At 30.8% G+C, this 27,399-nt stretch overlaps 3 protein-coding genes and 1 long non-coding RNA gene across 4 annotated transcripts; all 4 read left to right on the top strand.

The window, feature by feature from the left end:
• Positions 1–2,400: 2,400 nt before the first annotated feature.
• On the top strand, positions 2,401–4,789 carry LOC112084423. Its single transcript, XM_024153553.1, has 10 exons — positions 2,401–2,535; positions 2,663–2,924; positions 3,013–3,109; positions 3,263–3,418; positions 3,497–3,632; positions 3,796–3,908; positions 3,991–4,111; positions 4,191–4,367; positions 4,452–4,505; positions 4,595–4,789. Exons 1-10 carry the CDS (start codon positions 2,401–2,403, stop codon positions 4,787–4,789), a joined length of 1,446 nt encoding a protein of 481 aa, XP_024009321.1.
• A 3,177-nt stretch (positions 4,790–7,966) lies between these two features.
• Positions 7,967–15,317, top strand: LOC112084424. The gene is made up of 9 exons (XM_024153554.1): positions 7,967–8,537; positions 8,904–9,492; positions 9,587–10,248; positions 10,364–11,434; positions 14,425–14,523; positions 14,635–14,749; positions 14,846–14,970; positions 15,053–15,137; positions 15,224–15,317. The coding sequence occupies exons 1-9, from the start codon at positions 7,967–7,969 to the stop codon at positions 15,315–15,317; spliced, it is 3,411 nt and encodes a 1,136-aa protein (XP_024009322.1).
• Positions 15,318–19,248: 3,931 nt separating this feature from the next.
• Positions 19,249–20,187, top strand: LOC112084425. The gene is made up of 4 exons (XM_024153555.1): positions 19,249–19,386; positions 19,478–19,742; positions 19,867–19,966; positions 20,043–20,187. The coding sequence occupies exons 1-4, from the start codon at positions 19,249–19,251 to the stop codon at positions 20,185–20,187; spliced, it is 648 nt and encodes a 215-aa protein (XP_024009323.1).
• A 5,752-nt stretch (positions 20,188–25,939) lies between these two features.
• Positions 25,940–26,977, top strand: LOC112084673. The gene is made up of 3 exons (XR_002898337.1): positions 25,940–26,196; positions 26,269–26,339; positions 26,620–26,977. It is a non-coding gene; the product is annotated as an uncharacterized LOC112084673 (long non-coding RNA).
• The last annotated feature ends 422 nt before the right edge of the window (positions 26,978–27,399 follow it).

Raw genomic sequence — 27,399 nt, forward strand, 5'->3', positions numbered from 1 at the left:
TTATCAGGCTGTGCTTACTCGCCAAGGGTAAGCTCCTTCTTTTTTCTTCGCTCTTTTCTTGCCAATGTTGCACTAGTTTTACTTGTTCTGCACCAATTACATGGATCATATCGTTTGTCTCTGATAATCATTGATACTTTGTTGTTTATTACTTATCATATTTCAATAGATTTCTAATAATTTCTTCCAATCGTCTTTCTCTTTGTCAAAGTCTGAGACACACTCTATTTTCCTCATATCTTTTTTTTTTTAAATAGAGTTTATCACAAAACATTACTTTTCAGGGTTTACATCAAATCAATTGTAATTTTTTCCCCGACCACATTGATTGGTTTAAAAATTGATTAAACCAAAAAACATCTTGTAGTAGAAAGACCACTAAGTTATAAAATCAAGCAAATATCTTCTAGAACAAATTATAATATCATGAAACATAAATTATTTGCACAAAATATGCTCACATAATTCCATCCTAAAATTTAGCTTGTAAATAATGTTTATGGTATGAAATTTAATGGTAAAACCAATGAAAACTTTGTTCAAGAAGATGCATAAAAAGGCAGATTAGAGGAAATTTAGATTGTAAAAATTTGTTCAAAAAGCTTATTGAACATTTTTCTGAAAGAATAAGTCCGAAATAGTCAACAAAGAGATGATGGTTCTTAACTCCAAACGCATCCTTAGACCATCTTTATCGCGAAGATCGCCCGCTTTTTCCCCATTATTTTGTATTATAAAAATCGGATCCAGGCCCAACTAAGCTGAAGATATCTCTTATTTGGGAACGGCTGGAGACGTCTCCAACAACACGTGGAAGAGTGCGAGTGGACAAAAAAAATTGGAGAGATATGATATTTTCTCTCGGGTAATTTTTTTTTGGTCGACACAATTCTATCCCGACTCTTCTTCGGTGTATCCGTTGAAGGCGATATCGACCTGGTTTTTTCGACGCCATTTCACCGTGATTCGAGATTCCTCCGGCGGCATCTGGGTCATCTTGCATCGGAGTACCGGTAAGTATTTGGCGTTTTTGGTTTGAAGGCTCCTGATTGGATAAAAGTATTTGGTGGTTTATTTTTTTTGGGCGAGAAATTGTTTCCCCGACTCTTCTTCTTCGACTCCGTCCAAGACGATTTCGACGGTTTTGTTTCTCCCACGGCTTCTCACCCAGAGTTGGGGTTCATTCGGTGGCTTGTGGGTTCTCTGCCATCGAAGCTTCGAATTTCTGTGACTGCGTCGAAATGGTTAGCGACTGAGAAAGTTACTTGGGTTTGATCTTAGTTCTGTGGAAGGTGATGGGTTTTCTGTTTATTGCAAGAGAGGAAGGAGAGAAGCTATGGAGGATCGCTTCTCTGCCATCACCAATCTTGGAAATGATCCCAATCAGGTAACTTCATTGTTAACTTCATTCTTCGAAATGATCTCAGTCATATAAAGAAAGAAGTTGTACAAGTGTACGTAGCTATTGGATCTCAAACGTTGTTAGCTTTTTTTATTCAAATTGCAGGCGATATTTGGAGTCTACGATGGTCACGGAGGATCAAGAGCGGCTGAGTTTACAACTAAGAACTTGTGTAATAACATTATAAAAGAGATAGTTAGCGAGAGGAACGAGTCATAAGGGTCTCTAGCAATGTTTAGCCCAAAAACACAGTCTCTAATGAATTACTAAATCTCCAATATATTAAAGTGGAGGCACTATTGGACACTTGGCAGCTCTAGGATTAAAGTTGGTATTTAGCTACATTATTAATTCGTAAAATTTTAATTCTCCTACTATCTCTATTGCCAAACAGACCGTTATTTCCTAAAACACGTTTAACTGCAGTAAATTTTTCAAATATTTTCGCATATTCTACATTAAATTCCACCGTTCCTATAATTTCAAAAGATGAATATTTTCTTAGAGGTATTTCCTAAATAACTAATAACAATATTTTAAACTTCAAACGGATTAAGTAAGTATCTATATTTTCGCATATTCTACATTGAATTTTTTGGTTCCTATATTTTCGAAACGTAGATATTTTCCTAGATAAATGTTTTTCAAACTTTCTTTAACAATAATTTAAACTTTCAACGGATTAAGTAAGTATCTATATATTTACGCATTTCTAAATTTTAAAACCTCAACCTAAATCTTCTGAAATTTTAAAACAACTAATATACATCCATATTGGTTACTCAAATTGCGGAAGATATATATTTATTCCTAAACAAAAATAACCGCGATCCTTGGATTATATTAACAAGAAGAAAGTTCTAAATTTGAAATATTTAACCTAGCTCTACCATGTTCTCTCAATACCGTATATATATATATAGGTGTACGTTTCTCCAATAGTTCATCCTCCCTCACCTTTCAATAAATTTCTGAATATCAAATTTCATCTTGCTATTATGTCTTCTTTCACCGATCTCTATTCCGTGAAGCCCTTCAAAACTCAATGGAGAGTTTACGTGAAGATATTGAAGGTGTGGAAACAATATTTGAATGGTGTAGAGACGTTGGAAATGGTTGTTGTTGATGAGAAGGTATACTATCTATGTTACTTTTGAGATTTTGTACTAATCTATATATTTCACGACTGTTTTCATTTATTTTCATTTTTATTCAAACCTATGTATCTTTAAAGTATGCATATTCTTTATATATACACAGAATCAAACCATGCATGTAACTTTGAAGAAGGAGTTCATCAAGAAAAATGAAAATCTGTTAGAGGAAGGTGCCTCTAGAATTATCACAAATTTTCAAGTGGCTCATAACGGTGGTAAGTTCAGGACCAGCCCTCACGTTTACAAAATCCTTTTCGCATCAACTACATCTGTCAAACCGGCAGAAGAAATGGATCCAAGAATCTTAGGTTTCAAGTTCGTCAAGTTTAGTGACGAAAGCAAAATGAATCCAGATTTCTTGATAGGCAAGTTTGTTTAATTACTAAATTATTTATTTGATATATAGTTTGTTTCCATAATTATAAAGTACTAACATGATTTCTTTTACTTTAGATGCTATTGGAAAAATTGTGAGTATTGGGGATGTGGAGATCTTGAATGTTGGAAAGAGACAGACAAAGAGGCTTTCTATGGAGATCCGTGATACAGAGTTAGCATTTACATTACTAATCTATCACTAATGCTCTATATATTTACTATTTGGGTATATTATCCTTTTTCCTCAATTTTCTTTATCATTTTCAATGTAGAAATGTTCGACTTAATTGTGTTTTTGGGGTCAATTCGCTGAAAATCTTGAAAGTGTGGCTCAACATGCAAATGATGCTGTGATTGTTGCTGTTTTGCGGTTTGGAAAGTTAAAACTTTATCAAGGTGTTTGGAGTGTTGGCAATTGCTACAACTGTTCAATGGTCATTACTGATCCAGTCTTCCCAGAGAGTTTGGCTTTTAAAGAGAGGTAAAACTAATTATATCCATAATTTTATTTATTTATCAAGTTTTATATTCTAAATACTATGTAATCTAATCTAAACAGATTGCCAAAAGATGGTTTAACCCTGACCTATACCCATCCAAATCAGTTGACTATTGTCAATTCTGTATCAGTAAGGGACGATTTCTTCTTGCATAGTCCTCGAAGGACTATTAGCGAGATTATTGCTGCTTCTGAGGTAATTATATATTATGTCAGTTCAATTTTTATAACATATATTTGATTCTAATATCATTATTAATTTTTCAAGGTTGTCAAATGTGTTACAATGGCCACAATTATGTCGATTGACACTGAGTTTGGTTGGTATTACATGTCATGCGGAGCCTGTTCTAAAAAAGGTTCTCCCTCATGATATGGATTACTTAAAAGAACTGTATCCTAGGAAAATATTTAAGAAACAATTGTGGCAGTGCAAAAAATGCAATGAGGATGTTGAGAATGTTTATCCATCGTAAGTCTGTTATTGTATTTGTGTTATAGTAAAGTTTTAACCTTTTATTAATTTTAACTTATACTATTTCAAATTATGATAGGTTTATGTTGACTTTCCGTGTCATGGATAATACTGGAGAAACTAAATTCCTCTTATTTGACCAAGAGGCAAAAGAAGTTGTAAACCAAACTGCTGCTCAGTTAACTCAGTCTGTTAATGAGGTTCATATTTATACTGCATTTGTCCATGACAGTATTTTATTTGATCTATTTAAAATTTATTAAATTCCTATTTGTTTAGATTCAGGATCCTGATGTCTTGCCCTTAGCTTTGAGCAATATTTGTGGTAAAACGTTTCTATTCAAGATTGCAATTGCAAGCTCAAATGTTGTTTTCAATAGTGACACATACAAGGTCATCAGTATAATAACACAAAGTGATGTGGTTAAGGAGTTTTCTGAAATCTCTACTCCTCAGGTACAGTTATAACATTTTGATATCACTTATTCTGTATAAACTAATTCTTTATTGCTTACCATACATTACTTTCACATTTCATAGAGCACTCCAAGTATCAAGATAGAGGAAAAAGCTCACAATGCTCTTGATGAAAAGGTATATTTATTTATTCTGATTTCTTACATTCATGTTTACTATTATAAACAAATTGCTTTCATTCTTACAGAATATTTAATATGTTATAGGTTTCTTTAATGATTATGGATGATGATGATGCTGAAATGCCACCTACTTCTAAACGCAAAAGCAATGAAAAGTTGGAAGTGATTAAGGATACTGATGAGTATTCAGCTGCAAAGAAGAAGTTTAAGGATGAGAAAACTGTTCAGACTAATCAAAGTACTCTACCGCTTAAGACCGTGAAAACAGAGAAGCCATGATTTAAGAACCGAAATCAGTTATTGGAACTACTTTGTGATGCGTTTTTCCGTCTGTAGTATTATTTCATTTATCGTTATTTTTTATTGAACTTTGCTTCTTGATTGAAATTTTGTAATCGGATGGTTATTTTTTAAGAATATTTTGATTTCGTTCATTACTGTTATTATTTTGTTAATGTATGAAGTCTTTTAATAATTTCATAATTTTTCTTTAAACATTGTATGATCATCATTCAAATGATATCACTTATATATTAAATACTATACAAACATCATTAGCTTATAATCAAATTTTAATGTATTCTATATTATTTATTTCTAAATGGAAATTTCCTAAATTTGTAACAAATTATATATACTTATATATACGAATATATACATCCAAAAATACCTATAACTACTAACCGAAAACAAAGTCATCAATGGATAATATATTAAAACTTATATCTTTTAACAGTATTACTTACTTTACTTAACTATATTTATCCTTTTAAGTTTGGCAATTTGTAACTAAATTGATTCTTTCTCTAAATTTATTATCTATATTTATGGATTTAGATATATGAATTTTAAATGTAGAATATTTGTTCTCCTAATCATAAGGGATCAGATTTAGTTTGAATGTTATAACAAATAACTATTAATTCATATAAATTGATTCTTTCTCTATATTTATTATCTATATTTGTGGATTTAGATATATGAATTTAAATGTAGAATATTTGTTTTCCTATTCATAAGGGATCACCTTTAATTTGAATTTTATAACAAACAACTACTATTTCATATAAATAAACTTTTCCGCTTCATCGCGTTCTTCGTGTTAACATTTACCTCTATTTTAATGTATGTTCACCTTCTTATGCAATGCATAGTTCAAAGAAAAATCGGCATGTATACGAAAATTATGAGAACCAAACTACTAAAAAACAGAAGATCGCATCTACCAGTCAATCACAATCAGCAAAACCTATTTCTGGTGCTTTTGATATGATTTTTAGAGATTTAAGCAATTCAAATGATTTTGTGAGGAGTTCAAGTCGGATTACATCAGACATATCAATTTCAAGTGAGTTTTTATTTATTTTTTGCTTTAATCTTAATTTTGTATACTTCACATTCTTTTAATAGTGTGTTGTTTTATTTATTTAATTACATAATTGAAATTCTTCCAGATTTCAGCAATCCTGGTTGTTTATCTATACAGTCAAACACACCTCAAAATCAACAGTGTATGTGAACTATGTTATATTTTATAAATCGTTTTATGAATTATATTATATATTTTATGCGTGTTCTACATTTTTCCTTCATGTAGCATTACCAAGTTCAGAAAAAGAAAACAGGCCACCTCTAAAGAGACCTTTGCAATGCTCACCATCTTCTGAAGAAACGGGTTACCTATATATCAACTACCATTTTTAATTCTTGCTTTTACATATATTAACCAAATTTGTTTACACATTCAATGTTAACATATATATTTGTTTTCAGGCCTTAGGTTTGGTCGAATTTTATCTGAAACTCAATTGTCACAGCCTAAATTTGCAAAACGTAATACAACAATTCCTGATCTAAACCTAGCAAGCAATGATATTCATGGAACTGGTATCCAATCATCAAATGATACTAATAGACAAGAAACCACTACCTCTAATATTACATATGCGACACCCCCATCGGTTGTTAGCAAAGCTCGAAGAATTACTAATTCACGGAAGCTAGCTTCTGGTATTCCTAAATCTGTACCTTTACAGCCAAGTAAGAATAATTTCATTTACTAATAGTATAATGAATTTATAAATTTAATCTATTTAAATTATTAACTCATTGTTTGTTTTTGAATTGTATTATCAGATAGGATCCTTACATCAATTGTTAGTAATATATCTGAATTGACAACCTCGAATCAAACGTATGCGACGCCACCATCTGTTGGTAGTAAGTCTCGAACAAATCCTTCTTCACAACCGCTTCATTCTGATCTTCCTAAACCAGTACATATCGGTCCCAGTAAGTTTTCTGATTTGTATTAATATCTAAATTATGTATATTAATTAAAATATAACATTTGTTTTAATTTAAAATGTATTGTTATATGTTTTCCCCAGAAAATACAAACAGGAATGCAACAAGCTCACACACTGTTGAAGGAATAGAGAAGTCATGTATCCTTATCCTATTCAAATTATAAGTTTTTTAACTTAGTTTTAAATTATCTTATCGTTGAATTCATATTAGTGTTATCTTAACTCTCAATCTAAGTCATTATGTGGTGGAACTCTTCTGTTGATAAAATCATTGATACACAAAGAAAAAATCAACTATCTAAATCTTTGTTCGAGACACAGCGAAAGGCTAGACATAACAGGACACGTTTAATGAAAGGGATTAAGTTTAACGAAAGGCCTAATGGAATTGATACTATAGCAGATGATTATGATCATGAACGTAAACCTGTTATATTGGAAAATGGTTATGTCTCTAACATTACACTTCTATCGATCCTTTTTTCAGTTAGATTCTTATCAGGACTAAATTTTTAATTATGTTGAATGTTGTATTACCTCAGGATATTATGATGATGGAGATCCGATGTATGAATGCATACACTGCAAAGCAAAGATGTGGTTTAATGAACGAATTCAGAAAAAGAAGAAGAGTGCAACATATAAATTTACTATATGTTGTTTGCAGGGTAAAGTGAAGCTACCCTTACTTAACCAACCTCCTCCATTTTTGATATATCTCTTCTCGAGTGATGATGAAATTTGTCGCCATTTTCGTGAGAATATCAGAGCTTACAACATGATGTTTTCATTTACATCTATTGGTGGGAAGATAAATTACGATATAAACAAGGGTCGTGGTCCACCCGTATTCCAACTACATGGTGAAAATTATCACTTAATTGGTTCTTTGATTCCTAAGAGGAAAGAGAAACCAAAGTTCTGTCAGTTGTATATCCATGATACAGCTAATGAGATAACCAACAGAGAGAAATCAATCAGGTATACACTTTACGCACTATTTTAATATCCATTAACATTATTTTTCTTCCTAGAATATATTTAATTATGCACTTTCTACTATTTCAGCAAGAATGTCTCTAACTCGACCAAGTTAAGGCCGACATTAATTGAATGTCTCATGAAGATGTTAAACTCTTGTAATCCAATGGTGAAAGCTTTCCGTTCCTACAAAGACAGATACAATATTCAACAACCAGAAGACAACTTCAAGTTAGTTGTCATTGCTAACAGGAATAAAGATGCTAGAACACATAACATGCCAACATCAACAGAAGTTGCAGCATTGATTCCGGGAGATTTTCAAGAAGGAATGGATTTACGAGATATTGTATTAGAGACTACACACGGAAACCTCAGAAGAATTAGTGAAATCTATGTGGGTTATCTAGCTCTTCAGTATCCATTATTATTTCCATTTGGTGAGGATGGATTCACCGTTGGAATTGAAGACGGTTTTGATGACGGCAACAAACGGAAACGGAAAACTATAAGCATGCGAGAATTCTATGCTTATAGGATTCAAGATAGGTTAATGGAATCTCAGTCCGTAATTCGGTTTAAACGATTGTATCAACAGTTTCTGGTTGATGTGTTTACTATGATAGAGTCTAGCCGACTTCGATATTTCAGGAAAAATCAGAAGAAGCTTTGTTCAGACAAGTATGTGAATCTGGTTGAGGCTGAAAAGGAAGGAAACTCTGATTTATCCAACAGAGGTAAGAGAATTTTGATACCTGCATCATTTACCGGTGGTTCACGCTATATGAACAATAACTATTTGGATGCAATGGCAATCTGTAAGCACTTTGGATTTCCTGATCTTTTTATAACTTTCACCTGCAATCCAAACTGGTCTGAGATAATTAGATATACAAAGAAGCAAAAGTTGAATCCTGAAGATAGACCAGATATCTTCTGTAGGATATTCAAAATTAAGCTAGACAGCCTCATGTGATCTCACTGAAAAGAACATTTTCGGAAAAAGTGTTTGTGGTATGTTAAATTTGTATTTGTAATATTTGTATTTATACTATGATTTATATTGTTATGGTAATTTTGATTGGTTTGTTTTATATTAACAGGTATGTATACTATTGAATTCCAAAAAAGAGGACTTCCACATGCACATATTCTACTATGGATGGCTGAAAAAAACAAATTGTCTACTGCTGAATCTATTGATAAGGTTATTTCTGCTGAGATTCCTGACAAAGATACTGATCCTTCTTTGTATGAAGTAGTGAAGCAAAACATGATACATGGACCTTGCGGAGTGATTAACAAAAGTAGTCCATGTATGGTCAATGGGAAGTGTTCTAAGCTATTTCCAAAGAAATATTGTGAAAGAACTACCATTGACAACAGAGGCTTTCCACATTATATGAGAAGGAAGACTGGCGCATTTGTTGAGAAGAATGGTCTAAAAATTGACAACAGTTTTGTTGTGCCTTATAATAGAGAGCTATCATTGCGATATAGAGTCAATGTGGAATGGTGTACTCAGGCAAGGTCAATCAAATACCTGTTCAAATATATCAACAAAGGACCTGATCGTGTTCTAGCTACTATTGAAAATGATTTAAATCAAGGCGCAGATTCTGATGCATGCGCCAATGTAGATGAAAACGGCGAGGATACTACAGATGAAATTAAGGAGTTCTTCGATTGCAGGTAGTATTTAATTTGATAGAGATTGTAGGCATGTTTTATAAGTTGCATTAGTTTTGATTACATACTAAATCTCTACTGTTCTATTGTTATGTAGATATGTTTCTTCATGTGAAGCTACATGGTGTTTGCTAGCATTTCTAATCCATTTTAGGACAACTCCAGTGGAGAAACTCTATTTTCATCTAGAAAACAAGCAATCAGTACTTTTTGACGATGATGATCCAGTTGAAACTGTTCTAAATCGCAGGTCAGTACAGAGCTCAATGTTATTAGCATTTTTTGAAGCTTGCAATAAGTATCCAGAAGCTGAAAACCTAACATATGCTGAGTTTCCTACAATGTTTGTTTATGATCGTACAAATATTGAATGGAAACCAAGACAACAGAAAAATAGGTTAGCTGTTGGTAGAATAACCTATGTACCTCTTAAATGTGGCCAATTGTACTATCTTCGTGTTCTACTCAACCGACACAAATGTCCTAAGGGGTTTGATGATTTGAAGACAGTTGATGGTGTTTTACATCCTACATACAAAGATGCATGTTATGCATTGGGTTTACTAGATGATGATAGAGAATATATAGATGGGATTAATGAAGCAAGCATGTGGGGTTCTGGTGACTTCCTTCGAAAGCTGTTCTGTGTTATGCTATTGACTGATAGCCTAATTAATCCATTTGGAGTTTGGGAAGAAACTTGGAATTTGCTATCTGATGATATTCTTTACAGAAGAAGATCTATTGAAAACAATCCAGGTATTTCATTAATTTTTAAAAAACTGTCTATAACTATATATGTTATGTATACAATAATATTTTATATTAATATGAAGTATTGGATTTCAATACATATGATGTGATCATTTCGCAGAACTGGACCTCTCTGATGAACAGCTCAAAAATTACACATTGGATGCAATTGAGACTATACTGCGAAGCAATGGTTGTTCTCTTTCAAATTATGATGGAATGCCTTTGCCGGATGGAGATTACAACACAGCTGGTATCAATAGGTTAATATACGATGAAAGAAACTATGATAGAGAAGAAATGAAGGCTATCGTAGAAAACATGCTTCCTGGTTTAACTGACGAGCAGATGAATGTCTATAAAGAGATCATGGAAGCTGTCACAGAAGATAAAGGAAGAGTATTTTTCTTATATGGGTTTGGTGGTACTGGAAAAACTCATTTATGGAAACTATTATCCGCTGCTGTTCGTGCTAGAGGTGAAATCGTTTTGAATGTTGCAAGTAGTGGAATAGCATATTTGTTATTGCCTGGTGGTAGAACCGCACATTCCCGTTTTGGTATACCAATAAACCCAGATGATGACACTACTTGCAATATTCAACCTGGAACAGACTTAGGAAATTTGGTTGCTGAGTCATCTCTTATCATATGGGACGAGGCACCTATGATGAGTAGATATTGTTTTGAAAGTTTGGATTGTACTATGCGTGACATTATTAAGCGTCATAAGGAGAAACCATTTAGAGGAAAAGTTGTTGTGTTTGGTGGTGATTTTAGACAAATTTTGCCAGTTATCAGTGGTGGAGGAAGGGAAGACATTGTTATGGCTTCTATTAATTCGTCATATTTATGGGATGATTGTAAGGTGCTCAAGCTTACAAAAAACATGAGGCTTTTGGCTAATCTTGATGAAAGCGTAGCAGAGGAAATCAAATCATTTTCAGAATGGATTCTTAAATTTGGCGATGGTAAAATTAATCTACCAAACACCGGAGAAGTTATGATCGACATTCCTGATGAGCTTCTAATAAAAGAATGTGATGATCCCATTCAATCTATTGTCGAGGAAGTTTATGGTTTAAGTTTTGAAGAGCAATCCGATCCTCACTTTTATGAAGAAAGGGCTATTTTGTGTCCAACTAATGACGATGTTTGCCTCATCAACGATTACATGCTTTCTATGTTGACAGGTAAACACAATTACTATTGTTTATCGTTTAATTCATTTAGTTTTTAAGTTTAGTTATCATATTTATATACTATACTGATATATCTATAATTTTTTATTATCAAGGTGAGGAGAAGACTTATCTAAGTTCTGATTCTATAGATCCATCTGATACATCTAACCAGGATAGCAGAGTATATACTCCTGACTTTTTGAATAATATAAAGTTGTCTGGTCTTCTTAATCATTCTTTAAGATTAAGAGTAGGAACACCAGTTATGCTATTAAGGAATATAGATCCAAAGGCTGGTTTGTGCAATGGTACAAGGCTACAAATCACCCAATTAGCTGATCATATCATCGAAGCTATTGTTTTAACTGGTGACACTCATGGTCAGAAAGTTTACATTCCAAGGTTGAATGTCGCACCTCCTGAAGGAAAATTTCCATTCAGAATGCGAAGAAGACAATTTCCTTTGGCCAGTTATATGTTGCTCTATCTAGAGTAAAATCAAAGGATGGGTTAAAGGTGCTTATTATTGACAAAGATGGTAAACCTCAGAAACAAACAATGAACGTTGTATTCAAAGAAGTGTTCCTGAAGATATAGTTTCAACATTACTGGTAAGTTATAACTTGAACACCATCTTAATTTGCTTAGTATGATTTTTTTTTTTAACGTCTGTTATGGATTTGTAATGTATTCAGGAAGTTGCAAGTAATGCTATTGATGTCGTGTTCGTGCAAATGATCCTGATATGTTCTGTTGTCAGCAATTTGGTCTATTATTTGATAATTATTATATATTCCCCCTAATACATTCACTTATTTTGTATTGGTTACTCAATTTGGATGTATGATTTTTTTCAGACAGCTCATATGTTATTTTGATATATATCGTCGTATAATTTGTTTATATAGTCGTAGGTTACTTATTTACGTTATATGTAATTGAGTTTTTGACAGACTAATATCCTGATCACTTCATATCAGCCTCATATGTAAACAAACATAAATTAATCAAAGTTAGTCAAGTACATTATTTATACATTAATTAAAAATGGTTTATATTATGTTTATTAATTAATATGAATAATTAAAAATATTTTTGAATTATATTTATGGTTATTTTAGATTCCAATATATATTGCACGAAGATATCGACTATGTATATCCCGAATATATCTCTATTAGTTAGTTTCCCTTATACATATTATATATTATTTACTTGAATACCCTATCAAAGAAGTTATCCCTTATATAAATACTCTGTTGTGTAAAATTTGTCAGCCATTTGCAAGAACTTCGATATATAATACCGTCATGATTTCTACTTACGATTCTATATCTGATTTAAATCCGTCTACTACTGATTGGAAAATTAGCGTTAAAATTACTAAGAAGTGGAAACAATATACTCCACATCGAGGAATTACTCTTAATATGAAACTATATGACGAAAAGGTAAAGTGTAGAATTCATTACATTCAATTTCTGTTTTTTACATAATGAATACTTTGAAAAACCTGTACTTTTCTTTATTTTACAGGGTCATACAATTTGTGCTACAGTTTACAGAAAATACATGCAATTCTTTGAGAATAGTATTGTAGAAAACTCATGGTTTGTAATTGAAGAGTTCACTCTTATTCCCGTTAATGCTGAATACATTAACACAACATCCCTTTTCAATATTCAGTTCATAATTTCTACAACTATCACTCCTATCAGATATGCCGAAGGTATTTAAATTATATTTATTTAATACTATTGTTTCATACCATGCATGTTACTGAAATATCAGAACTCTATTGATGCAGTTTGTAAAACCAGTCTCCAAGGAATTAGATGTATCTACCATTAGTAATGATAGTAAGTATTGTGTGTATTCAGTTATTATAATAGAAATTTTTATATTGTTTCGAACTCAGTATTTTTTTGCTTACTCACTATTGTTTTTTTATTTGACAGCATTTATAATAACTGCAAGTGGTTATAATCGAGCACAAGCACAAATCAACCTATTATTTCCCATAAGCACTTTTAAATTTTTTAGACTATTATATTGTTCTTTATTAAAATTCCAATTTGTGAGGAGGATAATAAATTAAGTTTTGTTTGACATAAGTACCTTTTCTGTTTTTAATATTACGCATGTTTTATAATAATCTCCAAACTATGCAATTACCAAAATATAGACATTTCGATAATCAGATTTACATTATTCAAGCGTAATATATATTCTTTATATAATCGGTGATGCTTTTTCCTTTTGTAACACTGTAACACTTATGTACATATTTGATCAATATCAAATATTCTCTGCTGCTTTATAATTGATTTGAAAATACAATGACACAAAACTGTTTTCCTTTTATGTTTTCAATACATATATTGAGTGGCTGTGTAAGTTCCTTTTTCGATATGATAAAATATACTGTTTATATCGATGACATATTTGGATGTTTTGAATAAAATAATATATCTTAAATTTGAATAGAAATCTGAAGACATTATTGTTTCGTAGATAAGAGAGATCTCATTACCAATTTTTTCAAACTTTTAGTTACTATTTTCTAGAACCAAAAAAGCTCTCTCGCATATACTTCAATGGAAGACTATGACCTAATTTCAGATCTGCATTGTGACCAAACAAATTGGACTATAAGATGCAAAGTTTTGAAGAAATGGCATGTCAAATATCCAAGAGAACGTCCATATTTACAGTTTCTGTTGATAGATGAAGAGGTATTTAGTTTGTATTTATTCACTTATCTTTTAAACTTTATGTTATACTATATTTAACAAGGTTTTTGTATTATATAAATTACTAATACATACAGGGTGAAACTATTCAAGCTTATCTCTATATTACCGATTTAATTAAATCATTCGACAAGACAATTGAAGAGGGTGAATGGAAATGTTTTTCTGAATTCGTGGTCTTTGATGATACATCGGATGAACCAAATTCTCCTATTGGTAATTGTATCCGGTTTATAAATAACACAGAAGTAGAAGATATAGATCCTGTCGGTGTTGAAATTGTACAAGATTTTGTTTCATTTTCTGATGTGCATGGTGATAAAACAGAGCCTGGTCTTCCTATCGGTATATTTCTGCCTTTACTTAGTAATCTTATTTTAGACTAAAGTTTCATTTATTTATAAAGTTCAATTGATTGGAATGTGTTGTTTGCACTTTGAAAATTGTATTTTTCAGATATTCACGGTTTTGTTATCAGTATTGATCCTCTGGTCACTGTAAATGATGATTCCTACCCTGAGAGACATGATAAGAAGACTACCAGTATATCATTCACTTTGAAGGATTACAAGTAAACTCAATTTTTTCTTTTTCATTTTACCATTTTCTCTATCTGATTAAATATTCTGTTTATTTGTTCATATTAAAATTTGAAATTTCTATGTAGGGGGTTATTGTTATCGTGTGTTGCATTAGGACCACTTGCACTTGATTTTAATTACAAGATTTTCAGTGAGGAACAATTACTATTTGATGTTATGTTAACCGACTGGTCTGTTAAACAAGAAGAAGGTTAGTTTTTGTATATCAATGATTAATTATTTAATGTTGTATAGTTTTGAATATGAAAATAACAAATCTATTATTTTCCTAGATGGATACTATCTTCGGTCTAGAGGAGGGATTTCTAGAATCGAGTTTCATCCTGACTGTCCGAAAGCTAAAACTTTGGTTAAAAGGTAAATTGCTATAGGCAGTCACATTATAATTTAATAAAATATGTAGCTTTTTGAATTACTGCTTACATGAATTTATTTATCTGCAGATTTTGGAATAACCAAAATAAACCTACCAATGTCATTGATTTGGGTAGTAACGATGATGAGGCAAGTACATCTTCCGTGAAGAGTAGAGACTGATTGAATTCAAAATTTTTTATCTTTCTATAATTCTATACTTTTGAATTATGGTATTGGTTTCTATGTTTTTATCTACAATGAATATTATGTGTTGTTTTAAATATTGGATATTCGTACTTTTTATGACTTTACTATGAGATATGTAGTAACCATATTTTATTTATTATGTTTAAAATGTGTGATTTTTTATTACTACATGTTTTCAAATATGATATTGAATCTTAAATATACTGGTTTAACGTTCAGTTAAACTTACTATAGAGTCGTAATTGCATATGTGTTCGTATTATAATGTTTGGAAAAATCAAGAACGCAAAATCACGCTTAGAAAATTTCAAGTCAAAGCTTCTATTTAAAAATTTAGTAACAACTACTTTAATATTGTTTGGTAGTTGGTTTGTTGCTGAATACTTAAATTTATGACCTGTGCATGCAAAGTTAAGATATTGAATTGATTTGATCGATATCTGATTGCAGCTTTTATTAAGTGATATTTTCATACATATATATTTTTGCATGTATATATTTAGATTGAGGAAACTTTACAAACATAAATATCACTTTTCAAAGTTCATATCTATGTATACTTATACAGTAATTACATCTGCCTTTTAACTAAATCTAATATATTAATTACTAATATTATAGTATATGGTTTATATGTATTGTAGGAAATAAAAATATTCGCCACATTTATAATTTTATATCCCTTGGATTCGCAACATATAGTTTATGAAGTGTACAAACATGAATAAATATGGTAGTTGAAATTTCGCATATATATTCATGTGATTTGATAGGAGTATACTTATATCTTTACATCTGTAACTTCCTTTTTATGCACTCGGAATATAAACAGAGACATCTACTGACATCTTACACCGATTGAAATATATTCGATGAACTTATTCCTTTTTTAACAAATTAAATGAACCATTTTTGTATTTACTACACTTAAATGTTTACAAACAATCGCGACTTTAGAGTAGTTAACCGTCTATGTCTTATATATATATATAAAGAACTATTTTCTTCCATAACTTCATCCTGCACAAAGAGAAAACCTAGAAATTAAACATCAATATCTCTGAGTAAAAAAGATGGCCGAATATCAAATGGTTAGTGATTTAACACCATGGGAGGAATACAAGCAAACCATCAAAGTGAAAGTTCTCAAGCGTTGGGAGACTGTTAATTCAAACGGGAATGATGGGATGTATTTCATCCTGGTTGATGAAAGTGTAAGTTTTGTGTTTTCAAAATAAGTTATTTATTTTTGCAAAGCCTTTTTGTTGTGTATTTTTAAATTTTTATTTTTTTTACTCTAGGGTTCTCGAGTTGCTGCTACCGTTGATGAAACGCAACTCTCATATTTTCAACATGTCTTTCAAGAAGGAGTTTGGGTTCGGATTTCCCAGTTTGGCTTGGCTAATTCCGGGTGGAATGATAGATCCACTAAACATGCTTACAAAATCATCCTCTCTCAGAAAACAAAGGTGAATTCTATCAGGCCATTAACGGACGATCCTTTCATCAGTTTCGTTGATTTTGCGAGTGTTCTCAACCGTCCTTATTCTCACTATTATCCGATCGGTTAATCTCTTTACCTATTATTTGCAATTTTTATAAAATGCAATTTTTGCATAGTGGTTTGCATGTATGCGTAAAATGTTTATGTTAAGTAAAAATGGACATGCAATAATTTATCTGTTTAAAATACAGATTTGCTTGGTGTTTTCGACAAGAATATCAGAGATATTGTTGAAGTTGTTGGTAACGATGGGAAAACGGTTTCAACTCTGCATTTTGGTATCACTGATATCGAGTAATGACATTCTTACGTTAATTTTTGTTTTTTTTAAATGTCTTTTAGTATTAATTTTTTCCATTTTTAGGGGTAATACACTTAAGTGTGTTGCACATGGTGATTTGGCCTATTATATAAAGGAAAAATCTAACGGTGAGGTACTGAATGGACCAACTCCCATATGTGCATTGACTGATTGGATGGTGAAGAAAAGCTTAAGTAAGTAATATCATATAGTTAGCTTTGTTTTTGTACCATATATTATAATGGATTGGATATAATTGTAATATGATGAATTTTTGTTTATATAGATGAAATTATTATCAATGATTATGAAGGAGGAAAGCTATCACGTTTCTTGGTTCATCCACCACTCGACGAAGTTTACCATCTACGGGCTAAGTAATAATTTTATTTTGTTACTTATTACATGTATAAATCGTTAGATTGATATACTTATTCTTAGATATGTTTTATTTATCTTTTTTTTTTCAGGATGTGGGTAAAGGTGAGGGATTCAGCCCACAATGCTTCATCTTCTGGATCAAGAAATGCTTAATTCGGCCCATCTCAATCTTATCTTAATATCTATCTTTTTTTAAAGACTTTTAATTAAATGAGTGATGTCCTCCTATGTTATTGCATGTTAAGACTTGAATTTATTTCTGATTTCGTTTAATTTTCAATATTTTCTATTATCTTTTTAATTTATGTTTTTAAATCTATTTTATTTTGAAATAATTGTTGCATGTTTTAATCAGATTTTAAATTATACTAGACAAATTAAACTAATTAACTTAAACAATTAGTTATCATGATTATTATTTAACTTAATGTTTTTACATTTATTTAACTTAAACAAATGAAACTAATTAACTTAAATCTGTTTACATTGAGATTTTATCAGTATCACACATTGATCAATTACCTTTTTATTCTGACTATATTAAATATATTTTATGTTATCATGATTATTATAATTTTTAAAATATTACAATTTATGGAACTAAATGATCTTATAAAACGAATACTATCGTTCATTTTTGAATTTACTTAATTAACAACTTGCTAATTAAATTTTATTTTAGTAGTAACGATGTAACCACAAAAATAATAAATAATGTATATTAAAATGTTTTGCTAAATAATTTATGGAGATATTTGTTCTTATTTGTTCTTACTTGCTATATGTCCAATTCTTTGACTCCTTATATTTCAGGATTTTGAAAATATAATGACTAGATTTCCGGAAGAATTTATATATGATAGCAATATTTTTAGAAACTTTATGTTTAGGGTTCAGCATTCCTTAAATTAATCATTGTTAATATTTGATTGCATATTCTATAATTATATTTCCTTAGTTACGCGAGATAACACATATAATGAATATATACGTAACAAATCATTTTTAAAAAAGATTACGAATACGACTTCCATATATTTGTCATATTAATTATTTGAAGTTGCACAAAATATACATTAATATTTAATTCTATAATCTGTTAAATGTATCGTAACAACTTATACCAAACTATGGAAATATTCAGAAACAATATAGATAATCGCTATTTATGCCATCTAAAATATAACTAAACAAGATACATATTCCTAAAATCACTGACTGTTGCAAATTTTTAAAAAATTCTTCGTATATACACAAATATTTTTGGGACGTCATATCCTTAATTTACTAACATACTCCTATATAAACCTTTGCCGGAAAACGTTTTATACATCTTAATCGGAAACTCAAAGAAAAAGGCTGAATACCAAATGGTGCATGAGTTATAAGCTTGGGAGGATGGTTGGACAATTACTTATTTGAAGTTGCACAAAATATAAGTTAATAATTAATTCTATAATCTGTTAAATGTGTCATAACAATTTCAACCAAACTATGGAAATATTCAGAAACAATATAGATAATCGCTATTTATGCCATTTAAAATATAATTAACAAGATACATATTCCTAAAATCACTGACTTTTGCAAATTTTGAAAAATTGTTCGTATATACGCAAATATTTTTGGGACGTCATATCCTTAATTTACTAACATACTCCTATATAAACCTTTGCTGCAAACCGTTTTATACATCTTTAATCGGAAACTCAAAGAAAATGGCTGAATACCAAATGGTGCATGAGTTACAAGCTTGGGAGGATGGTTGGACAATTAAGGTGAAGATTTTAAAGAGATGGGGGGCCTTTGATGCTGACGGTCTTCGTGTGATGAATTTCATATTGGTTGATGAGAATGTAAGTTTGATACTCATCTCTATCAATGTTTTATATTATTAGTATGTTATATCGTTTTGCTACTAATGTTTTATATCATTTACCCTAACAGGGTTGCAGAATTTCTGCCTACGTTGGTAACCTCAATCTATCATATTTTGAATACGTTTTGCAAGAAGGAAATTGGGTGCAGTTATCCAAATTCAAACTAATTCCTTCTAAGTGGGAAGAACGCACTACAAGACACATTAAGCAAATTATTTTAGATGGTGAAACTAAGGTCAGTTCCATCCGACCTTTGACTGGAGATCCTTTCCTTCGTTTTGTTGATTTCAGCCGTGTTTACAATAAGCCTTACAGCCACTTCTACCCAGTTGGTAAGTATTAACATTTATCTTTATTAATTATGTATTTAACTATGTTAGTGTTATCGATTATAGTATTGTATGATTGATTGTGTAATATTGATCAGTTGTTGTACTACAATATTTTTTAATCCAGATTTGATTGGTGTTCTGGATCATGTTGAAAATATGGTAACTGTTGTTTATCCCGATGACAAAAGTGTTCCAACATTGAGATTCCGAATTAAAGATCTGGAGTAAGTAATATAATGGTTTCATGTTTTTATATCATTACTTGAGATACAATATAATCATAATAATTATAATGTGTAGGAATTGTACTCTTAACTGTGTTGCACATGATGACTTGGCTTACGAGATTGAAGGGAAATGCAAAGGTCCTGTAGGGAAGAGTCCATTTGCTATTTGTGTCTTAACTGATTGGTTGGTTAAGAAAAACATTGGTGCGTTTATATGACTTCCATATTTATAAGACAACTTTATACACAGTCAAAACTTGATGACCTTATCTTATTTATATTAGATGATATGACAATTGAAAATTACAAGGAGGGATCGCTTTCACGTTTTGCTATTGCCCCACCATTGGATGAAGTCAAAAGCTTTGGGATCAAGTAATAAACGTTATTAACATTAAATAGTCTTAGATTATGATTTTTCTTTTACTTACTAACTACATGAAAAATATTCTTCTCAGGCTTGCAAAGAAGATAACGGAAGTCTACGTGAGTGCTTCAAGTTCTCAAGGAAGAAAGGATTATGATTTATGTTATGTTATCTTATATTTTATATTCTATTTTCAATTTTGTTATGAGTGGTCTTCTCTTAAGTTTGTTTTAATAAACAATTTGTTTCTCTTCCTACCATATTTAATCTGATTTTAATAAAGTGTATTATTACTTTTTTAATTTTTAGCATTATTTGTTAGTCATATATTTTGCCTTTTTATTCGCTAATGAGTAGTAGGAATTTAGACATGTATAAACAATCCTTAACATGCAACCAACTTAAACAAGTTTTTCTATTATATTACACAGTTTATAAATATCGTTGTACTTCTATATAAATAGTACCATCGTATCATCAATAAATAAAAATCACTTATCTATAATCAAAAATAATATATATGAATTTATTAATAGATATTTAGTTTCTAAATTTCAAACGATAAAAATATTTTCCTGATCTTGGAAAATATCCATGCGAGATATTCGGTTTCTATTAGACATATTAATCTTACTGTATTACTATAAACCTAAGGCCTCCTATATATATTGGATTTTGCAGTTGTATAAAACCTAGATACCACATCATACCCTTTAACCATGGAACTCTATCACCGAGTTTCTGATTTGCATTCATGGAGATCGGACTGGAAAATAAAAATATTGGTTTTAAAAAAATGGGAAACTCTTGGTCCACAAGGAATTGAAGGTTTGGAATTTATTCTGGTGGATGAAGAAGTAAGTTATTATTATTTACTTCATAATAGTATTATTTTTCAGTAACATCTTAATATATTGATACTGAAATTATCACAGGGATGCAAGATTCAAGCTTCGATGACTAATCCTGTGTTGGTTTCGTATTATGATCAAGCTTTGCAAGAAGGACAGTGGAATACTCTACATGATTTTGTTGTAAATGATTCATTTTGGTTTCAGAAAACAACTCATCATAAATGGAGGATTTTTCTACTTCAGAATACTTCTGTCAAAAGGCTATATGAAATCTCCACCGATAATCAATTTATGTCTTTCTCAGAGTTTGAGGATATTTTGGATGGGACTATTGATCATAAGTATCCTATTGGTATTTAATATTTGTCTTATAAATATCATTGAATTTCAATTTAAAATATTTAAAACATCTTTTGATGCTTTATGTGATACTAGATCTACTTGGTGTTGTTGTCCACGTTGGACGACTTACAAAGATTAATGATTACGGACTAGATTGTTATTTTCGTAGATACTATAGTCGACTACGATTTACGTTGAGAAATATCAAGTAAGTATTTGAATCGTTACCTATTTAGTTGTATGTTATTAAGATAACAATATATTTTGTTAATAAATTGTAGGAATGTTGAAATTAGTTGTGTTGCTTTTGGAAACTTGGCTGATGATTTCCAATCACAATGGTGGTCTGCCTGTGGTTCTAATATAACATGTGTATTGACAGACTGGCGTATAACTTACAACAATGGTATGTTTCTAACTATTTTATTAACATTTAATCATGATAACAATAGTTATTATGGTTTAATCAAATATTAAGTATACATAAAATATATGTTTTAGGGACATTGACTGTTTCTGATGCAAGAGGAATGTGAAGGTTTCTTTTTGATCCCCATATTGTTGAAGTTGACAAGTTCAAAGATAAGTAAGTACTATATAAATATTTGATATTTTACTAAATGCCAGTAATAACATATCTGTATATAACTATTTAGGTACTTCAAATCCAATAAGACCGAGAACAATGACATTGAGGTTAAAGACTAAGGATATAGTACTTAATTATGTTTGGAGGTTCAACTATTCATGTCGTTTACCTACAAAGGTGACCAAGTGAAGTAGTCAACGTTTTAATTCTATGAAATTATGTCAAATTCAGTATTTATTAATAAAATAGATTGCTTTCATTATTCTCTATAGCTGTTTGCTCATTACGATAGATATATGTATATATATTCGTCTAATACTATATATGTTTATATTATGTAGACAACATTGAAAATTTAATGAATATTATCCTGAATTATAAATAACAAAAATCATACCAAGTTAATATACATTCAAGTAATGAGACAGATATATAAAATCATTCTTATAACCTAACTATCAACATACACACAAATACAAATTTAAATTGTATATGCTCTCCAAACTTGAAATCTTTAAAAAAAAAAACTTTCCGTGCACAGTACGGGTCTAAATCTAGTACAGTCTTTAAACCAAAAATAATATTAAAAAAAGGCTTAAGAGATTTATATGAGTCTTTGGGTTGATGATGCTCTTACAAATCAACAAAAACATAAATTATTTTTTTACCATCAAGGTTATTTTTGTCCAACACATCGATTGGTTTAAAACTGATTACTTATGTTTACTTAACATCGCATTAGATAGGAAAGGGTCAAAGTTTACTTATCTCTAGGATATTAGTATGAATTTTTAGACAGATGATATTAGTATGAGATTTAAATCTCTTTCAAGTATCCGATTCCAATTCATAACTAATAATTGCGGTTTGTATAAGAAAACTTCTACTTAAACATCTTAATTAATGAACTTGACATGTAGCATTGATCTTCATAAAAAGAAAACAAGGTTCTAGACTTCTAGCTAGTCCCTGTCAACAGAGATCGAGAATCCAATCCCTGTTAAAGCCTAGGAGAATTTACATTTTCATATAATAGGAGAATTTACATTTTTATGTTTTATGTAATTTGCAATAAATCGTCGGTTACATAAACTAATGGGCCTTGATTGAGCCGAAAGTTAACCCTAGCTCTCTATAAATAATATCAATCTCTCTTCAAGCATCTTGTTTGATTCTACGCAAAGAGAAGCGATGGATAGAGATTGGGGAAGAGGGTGGATGAGTTCGACGATGCACCGTGACTTTTTCGCAGAGATGGACGATTGTTCAGAATCTTCCACGATGATGCCGATGGACGTCGATGATAATGAAAGTGAATGCGTGGAGAGGTTCGGTGGCGTTATAGGAGGATTCTTCTCCTCGAAGCCCTATGACCGCGATTTCTTCAACAGCTTCGAGGATGATTTTGACGATTCCGATATTAACTGATTCTCGACCCCCGGGCCTTATAAATTTAATTTTATTTATCTAAGGGTTTTTGTGGAAGAGTCGACATTATTGTTTTAGGGTTTTGCTATTAGAGTTGATTGGTTTTATCACTACTCTCATATTGTTTGCTCCTACATGGTTTGTTGTGTTTTGTCTTGATCACTTCTGATCTCAAGTAATCTCTGCGATTTTCTATAATGATGTTGTGAAAGTTTCAAAAAAATTGTAGCAAGCGTGTCTACTAAATATGTAGAAATCTTATTAGATACATGTCGAGATTCAAATATGTCTAAAAGTTCAGACTAACAATCCTCAGTTATGTTCTAAATCATGAGGATTATTTTCCTCTTTTCCCAATATGTCAATTTGATATCCTAGATCGAATATGAAACATATCATGTGCTGTCAAAGACAATGTCAAAAACAATATCTCTGAGTTAGAAAATAGACACAGAGTTCAATTTGAGAATTAGCTAAAGCCATCATCATAATCCTTAACAGCTTAGCTAGCTGTTTCAAACACGAGAGAAACGAAACGGGGATACCTAATTGTTTTTCCCGATTCGACCAAACATGTTAAATACTGAATGAAAAGAATTTATAAAGAAAACTGAGATTTTCTTTCGAGTACTTCATCAATTTTGATTATTTAATATTAATATTTTTATGTTTTAGAAAATTTCAAGTTAATAATTTTAGTTTGTACCAAACATGTCGAAGATATGTGATAATTTCTTGTTTTGACAAGATCGAGATGACTTGTGTGTTTATTTTTTTTTTTAAGTCAATGTTGGTCAAATCGTCTCAACAAATCATCTTCCTTTTTCATAATCCTTGAAGAACTTTGAGGATTATGATGGCTATAGCCAATACACAATTGCAAATGTGTCTGATTGCAAAACTCAGGCCCACTCATCTTAACATCGCATTTGATAGCAAAGGGTCAAAGTTTACTTATCTCTAGGATATTAGTATGAATTTTAGACAGAGGATATTAGTATGAAAACTAAATCTCTTACTAGTTTCCGATTCCGATTCATAACTAATTATTGCGGTATATATTTATAAGAAAACTACTACTTAAACATCTTACTTAATAAACTTGACATTTGGCATTGATCTTCATAAAAACAAAAGAAGGTTCTAGTCCCTGTCAGAGATCGAGAATCCGATCCGGTTAAAGCCTAGACAGTTCAGATTCATGCTTTTTATCTTAACACTGTCCAAAAATATAATATCTGATGAGCAACGATATGATTTGGTTCACTTTCAGCCGTTGGTTTTGAGCAACCCAATCAGGAAAGTCATCCCGAGGAGGTGGGAACTCGTCGTCATGCAGAACCAAATGATGTAGACCACACATAACCGGGGCACGTGTTACGATAACAAAAAGAAACTTCAATAAATGGTTCGCTTTGCTCCACCATTCAATATACGTGTGCATGTAACTTTTTTTATTTTGTTGGAAACTTGGAATGCTATTTTGTGCCCGTGTACGATCGTTGTTTCTTTTATTCAATCTATGGTGGATAATTTTTTTCTTATTCGCAAAGGATCTTTTCTTCTTTTGTCTAGATACGACAACTAGTTATATGTTTAAAAAAAAGACAGTTGTTACATTTTTGACTTGATTGAAAATAAAATGAAGAACATTGATATTTATTCTGAGACAAATATATAAAACTGATCATTTATTTAGAGGATTAATTAGCACCACATAACTCAAACTAATAAAACGATTTTTGTTGTAAAGATAATATCCGAATCGAGTTGATCTTGTGACCTCTAAAATCCCTCAATAAAAGATAAATTTTTATCTACAGACAAGATCATGTGTTTTTTTTTGGGTTTTTGCTAAAAATAACCCAAAACTTGACTTTGAATACAAAAGTAGACCCCTCAAAAAATATTTAGCAGAAATAACCTAAAAGATAGTGAAAAAACCATTTAAACCTGTATGAATAAACAAAAAACGGATGTCCTAATTACCGTTTACACCCTGACGAAGTCTACTAAAGTGAAAAAGAAGTCTATTCATTTCATCGAAATGAAGTCTACTAAATAATTAAATCTGTAAATTTAATTTTAAATTTTTTTAAAAATTATTTTAGTATCAAATTTACATTCATAAATTCCGTAATCGTAACTCAAATGTACATAAATTATTTTTTCATATTGCTAAATGGAAATGTATGTTTTTAAATTAAATAGAAGTAAATTTATTATTTAGGTTTTAAAAGTTGTAGACTTCTATATTGAAGTCTGCTAAACCGAATAAAATAACCTAACCGAAATTTAAACCGAAATTAAACCCATATTAAACCAAAAATATATATTTTAACCGGAAATTTTATCCTACTATATAAACCAACGAATCCTCGTAAAACCCTAATTTTTTCAAAGAGACTCTCTAATTCGGCGCTTTCTTCTGGCCTCCATCGCCTCTCTCACGATTTTTTTCGAAGCTCAGAGATCTGGTGTCCTCCCTTGTAACCAGAGAGTAACTTAGCGCTTTCAATCCGGTCTCAACAACTCAACAACGGCGAATCAAGCAGCTTCTGTGGGTTCAGATTCAACGAGAACATCGATTTTTTTAGATCTGCTTGCGAACGAGCTGTACACGAGGTCTTTTTCTATGCTGTTTCAGGTTAGAAATCTCTCTTTAGATTATACTCTGCTTTTTGTTTTTAGCAAAACGTTTGTTTGATCTTCACTGTAGGTGACCTCAACATAGTGAGCAACAAAAGAGGTCCACCGTCGACTTCCTCACCGCCGTGCAGCTTTGTCTGGGTATGGTTTTGATGTCTGGTTCAAATTGTTAGCTTTTTCAAGTTTCTTCTTTTTACTTATTAAATGATGTTTTGTCCAGAAATTTTGGTTTTATTTAATTGGAATCCACTTTGAATTTTTTTATTTATTCATAATATACTAAGATCTAAGTGTCAGAACTAATTTGATTTAGTTTAGTAATCAGATCTGTGATTATGTGTTTCTCGGAAACCTCCCTTCCTCTTCTTTATTAGATTTGTTACTTGGGTTGATGTTTAATTTTTACTCCTTTCATTTGCAGTATCTTAGAAATCTCAACAATTCATCACTGTCATCTCCGAAAGCAGACTTCTTGAGTTGATTTCGAAAGCAGACTTCTTAAGTTGACTTCTTTCATTTGCAGTATCTCACAAATCTCAAAAATTCGTCACCGTCATCTCCATTTTCTCCACCATCGACATCGAGACGGGTAGGGAGTTTTGTCCTAACAGGCCGAAGTGCCCAACACAACAATTAAGCTCATTTACAAAACAGAACCCAATAAGTAAATAATTGATCTTCTGTTTGCTCATGATCTCTTTTTGTGTAATGATTATCAATTTTGTCTGTAATGGTCATTAATTGTAATAATCATCAACTGTAGTAGTCTTTTAATTGTCATCAACCGTTATTTTTTATGTATCTTTATCAAATATGTAACATAATCAAATTATTCTATATGGACAAAATATAATGGTTCAGAGTATGGTGCAAAGAAAAGTTCCATAAACTAATTCTAAATAAAAATTTTAAGTGACTGATTTTGCACCAGTTTTAAAACCACAAAATAGAAGAAGAATGGATTGGTGTTACATGTTTATTCAATGTCACAAATTTTTTGAAGTAATTGAATGTTGCATCAGTTTTAAAATTACAAAGTATGTCAAATCCAAAAAAATAAGAAAAAAAAAACAGAAGAGTGAGGTTAGTGTTATTAACAAGAGAACTTAAAAATGACTCTACAATCTTTTAGAATTTTTGAAGATTTATTTTTATGGAGTTGATCATTTTCTGTAATTAAACACAAAAAACCATATTAGCA

The sequence above is a fragment of the Eutrema salsugineum genome, unplaced genomic scaffold, assembly GCF_000478725.1.
Source record: "Eutrema salsugineum unplaced genomic scaffold, Eutsalg1_0 scaffold_4, whole genome shotgun sequence".
Lineage (NCBI taxonomy): Eukaryota > Viridiplantae > Streptophyta > Magnoliopsida > Brassicales > Brassicaceae > Eutrema > Eutrema salsugineum.

Bases quoted from the DNA above. Each gene is read 5' to 3' on its own strand.
- LOC112084423 (XM_024153553.1), top strand. From the start codon at position 2,401: ATGTCTTCTTTCACCGATCTCTATTCCGTGAAGCCCTTCAAAACTCAA. The intron at 2,536-2,662 runs GTATACTATCTA...ATATATACACAG, and splicing joins TGGTTGTTGTTGATGAGAAG to AATCAAACCATGCATGTAAC. The intron at 3,633-3,795 runs GTAATTATATAT...GTTCTAAAAAAG, and splicing joins AGATTATTGCTGCTTCTGAG to GTTCTCCCTCATGATATGGA.
- LOC112084424 (XM_024153554.1), top strand. From the start codon at position 7,967: ATGGTGAAAGCTTTCCGTTCCTACAAAGACAGATACAATATTCAACAA. The intron at 9,493-9,586 runs GTAGTATTTAAT...ATTGTTATGTAG, and splicing joins AAGGAGTTCTTCGATTGCAG to ATATGTTTCTTCATGTGAAG. The intron at 14,524-14,634 runs GTATATTTCTGC...TGTATTTTTCAG, and splicing joins AGAGCCTGGTCTTCCTATCG to ATATTCACGGTTTTGTTATC.
- LOC112084425 (XM_024153555.1), top strand. From the start codon at position 19,249: ATGGCTGAATACCAAATGGTGCATGAGTTACAAGCTTGGGAGGATGGT. The intron at 19,387-19,477 runs GTAAGTTTGATA...TTACCCTAACAG, and splicing joins TCATATTGGTTGATGAGAAT to GGTTGCAGAATTTCTGCCTA. The intron at 19,743-19,866 runs GTAAGTATTAAC...TTTTTAATCCAG, and splicing joins CAGCCACTTCTACCCAGTTG to ATTTGATTGGTGTTCTGGAT.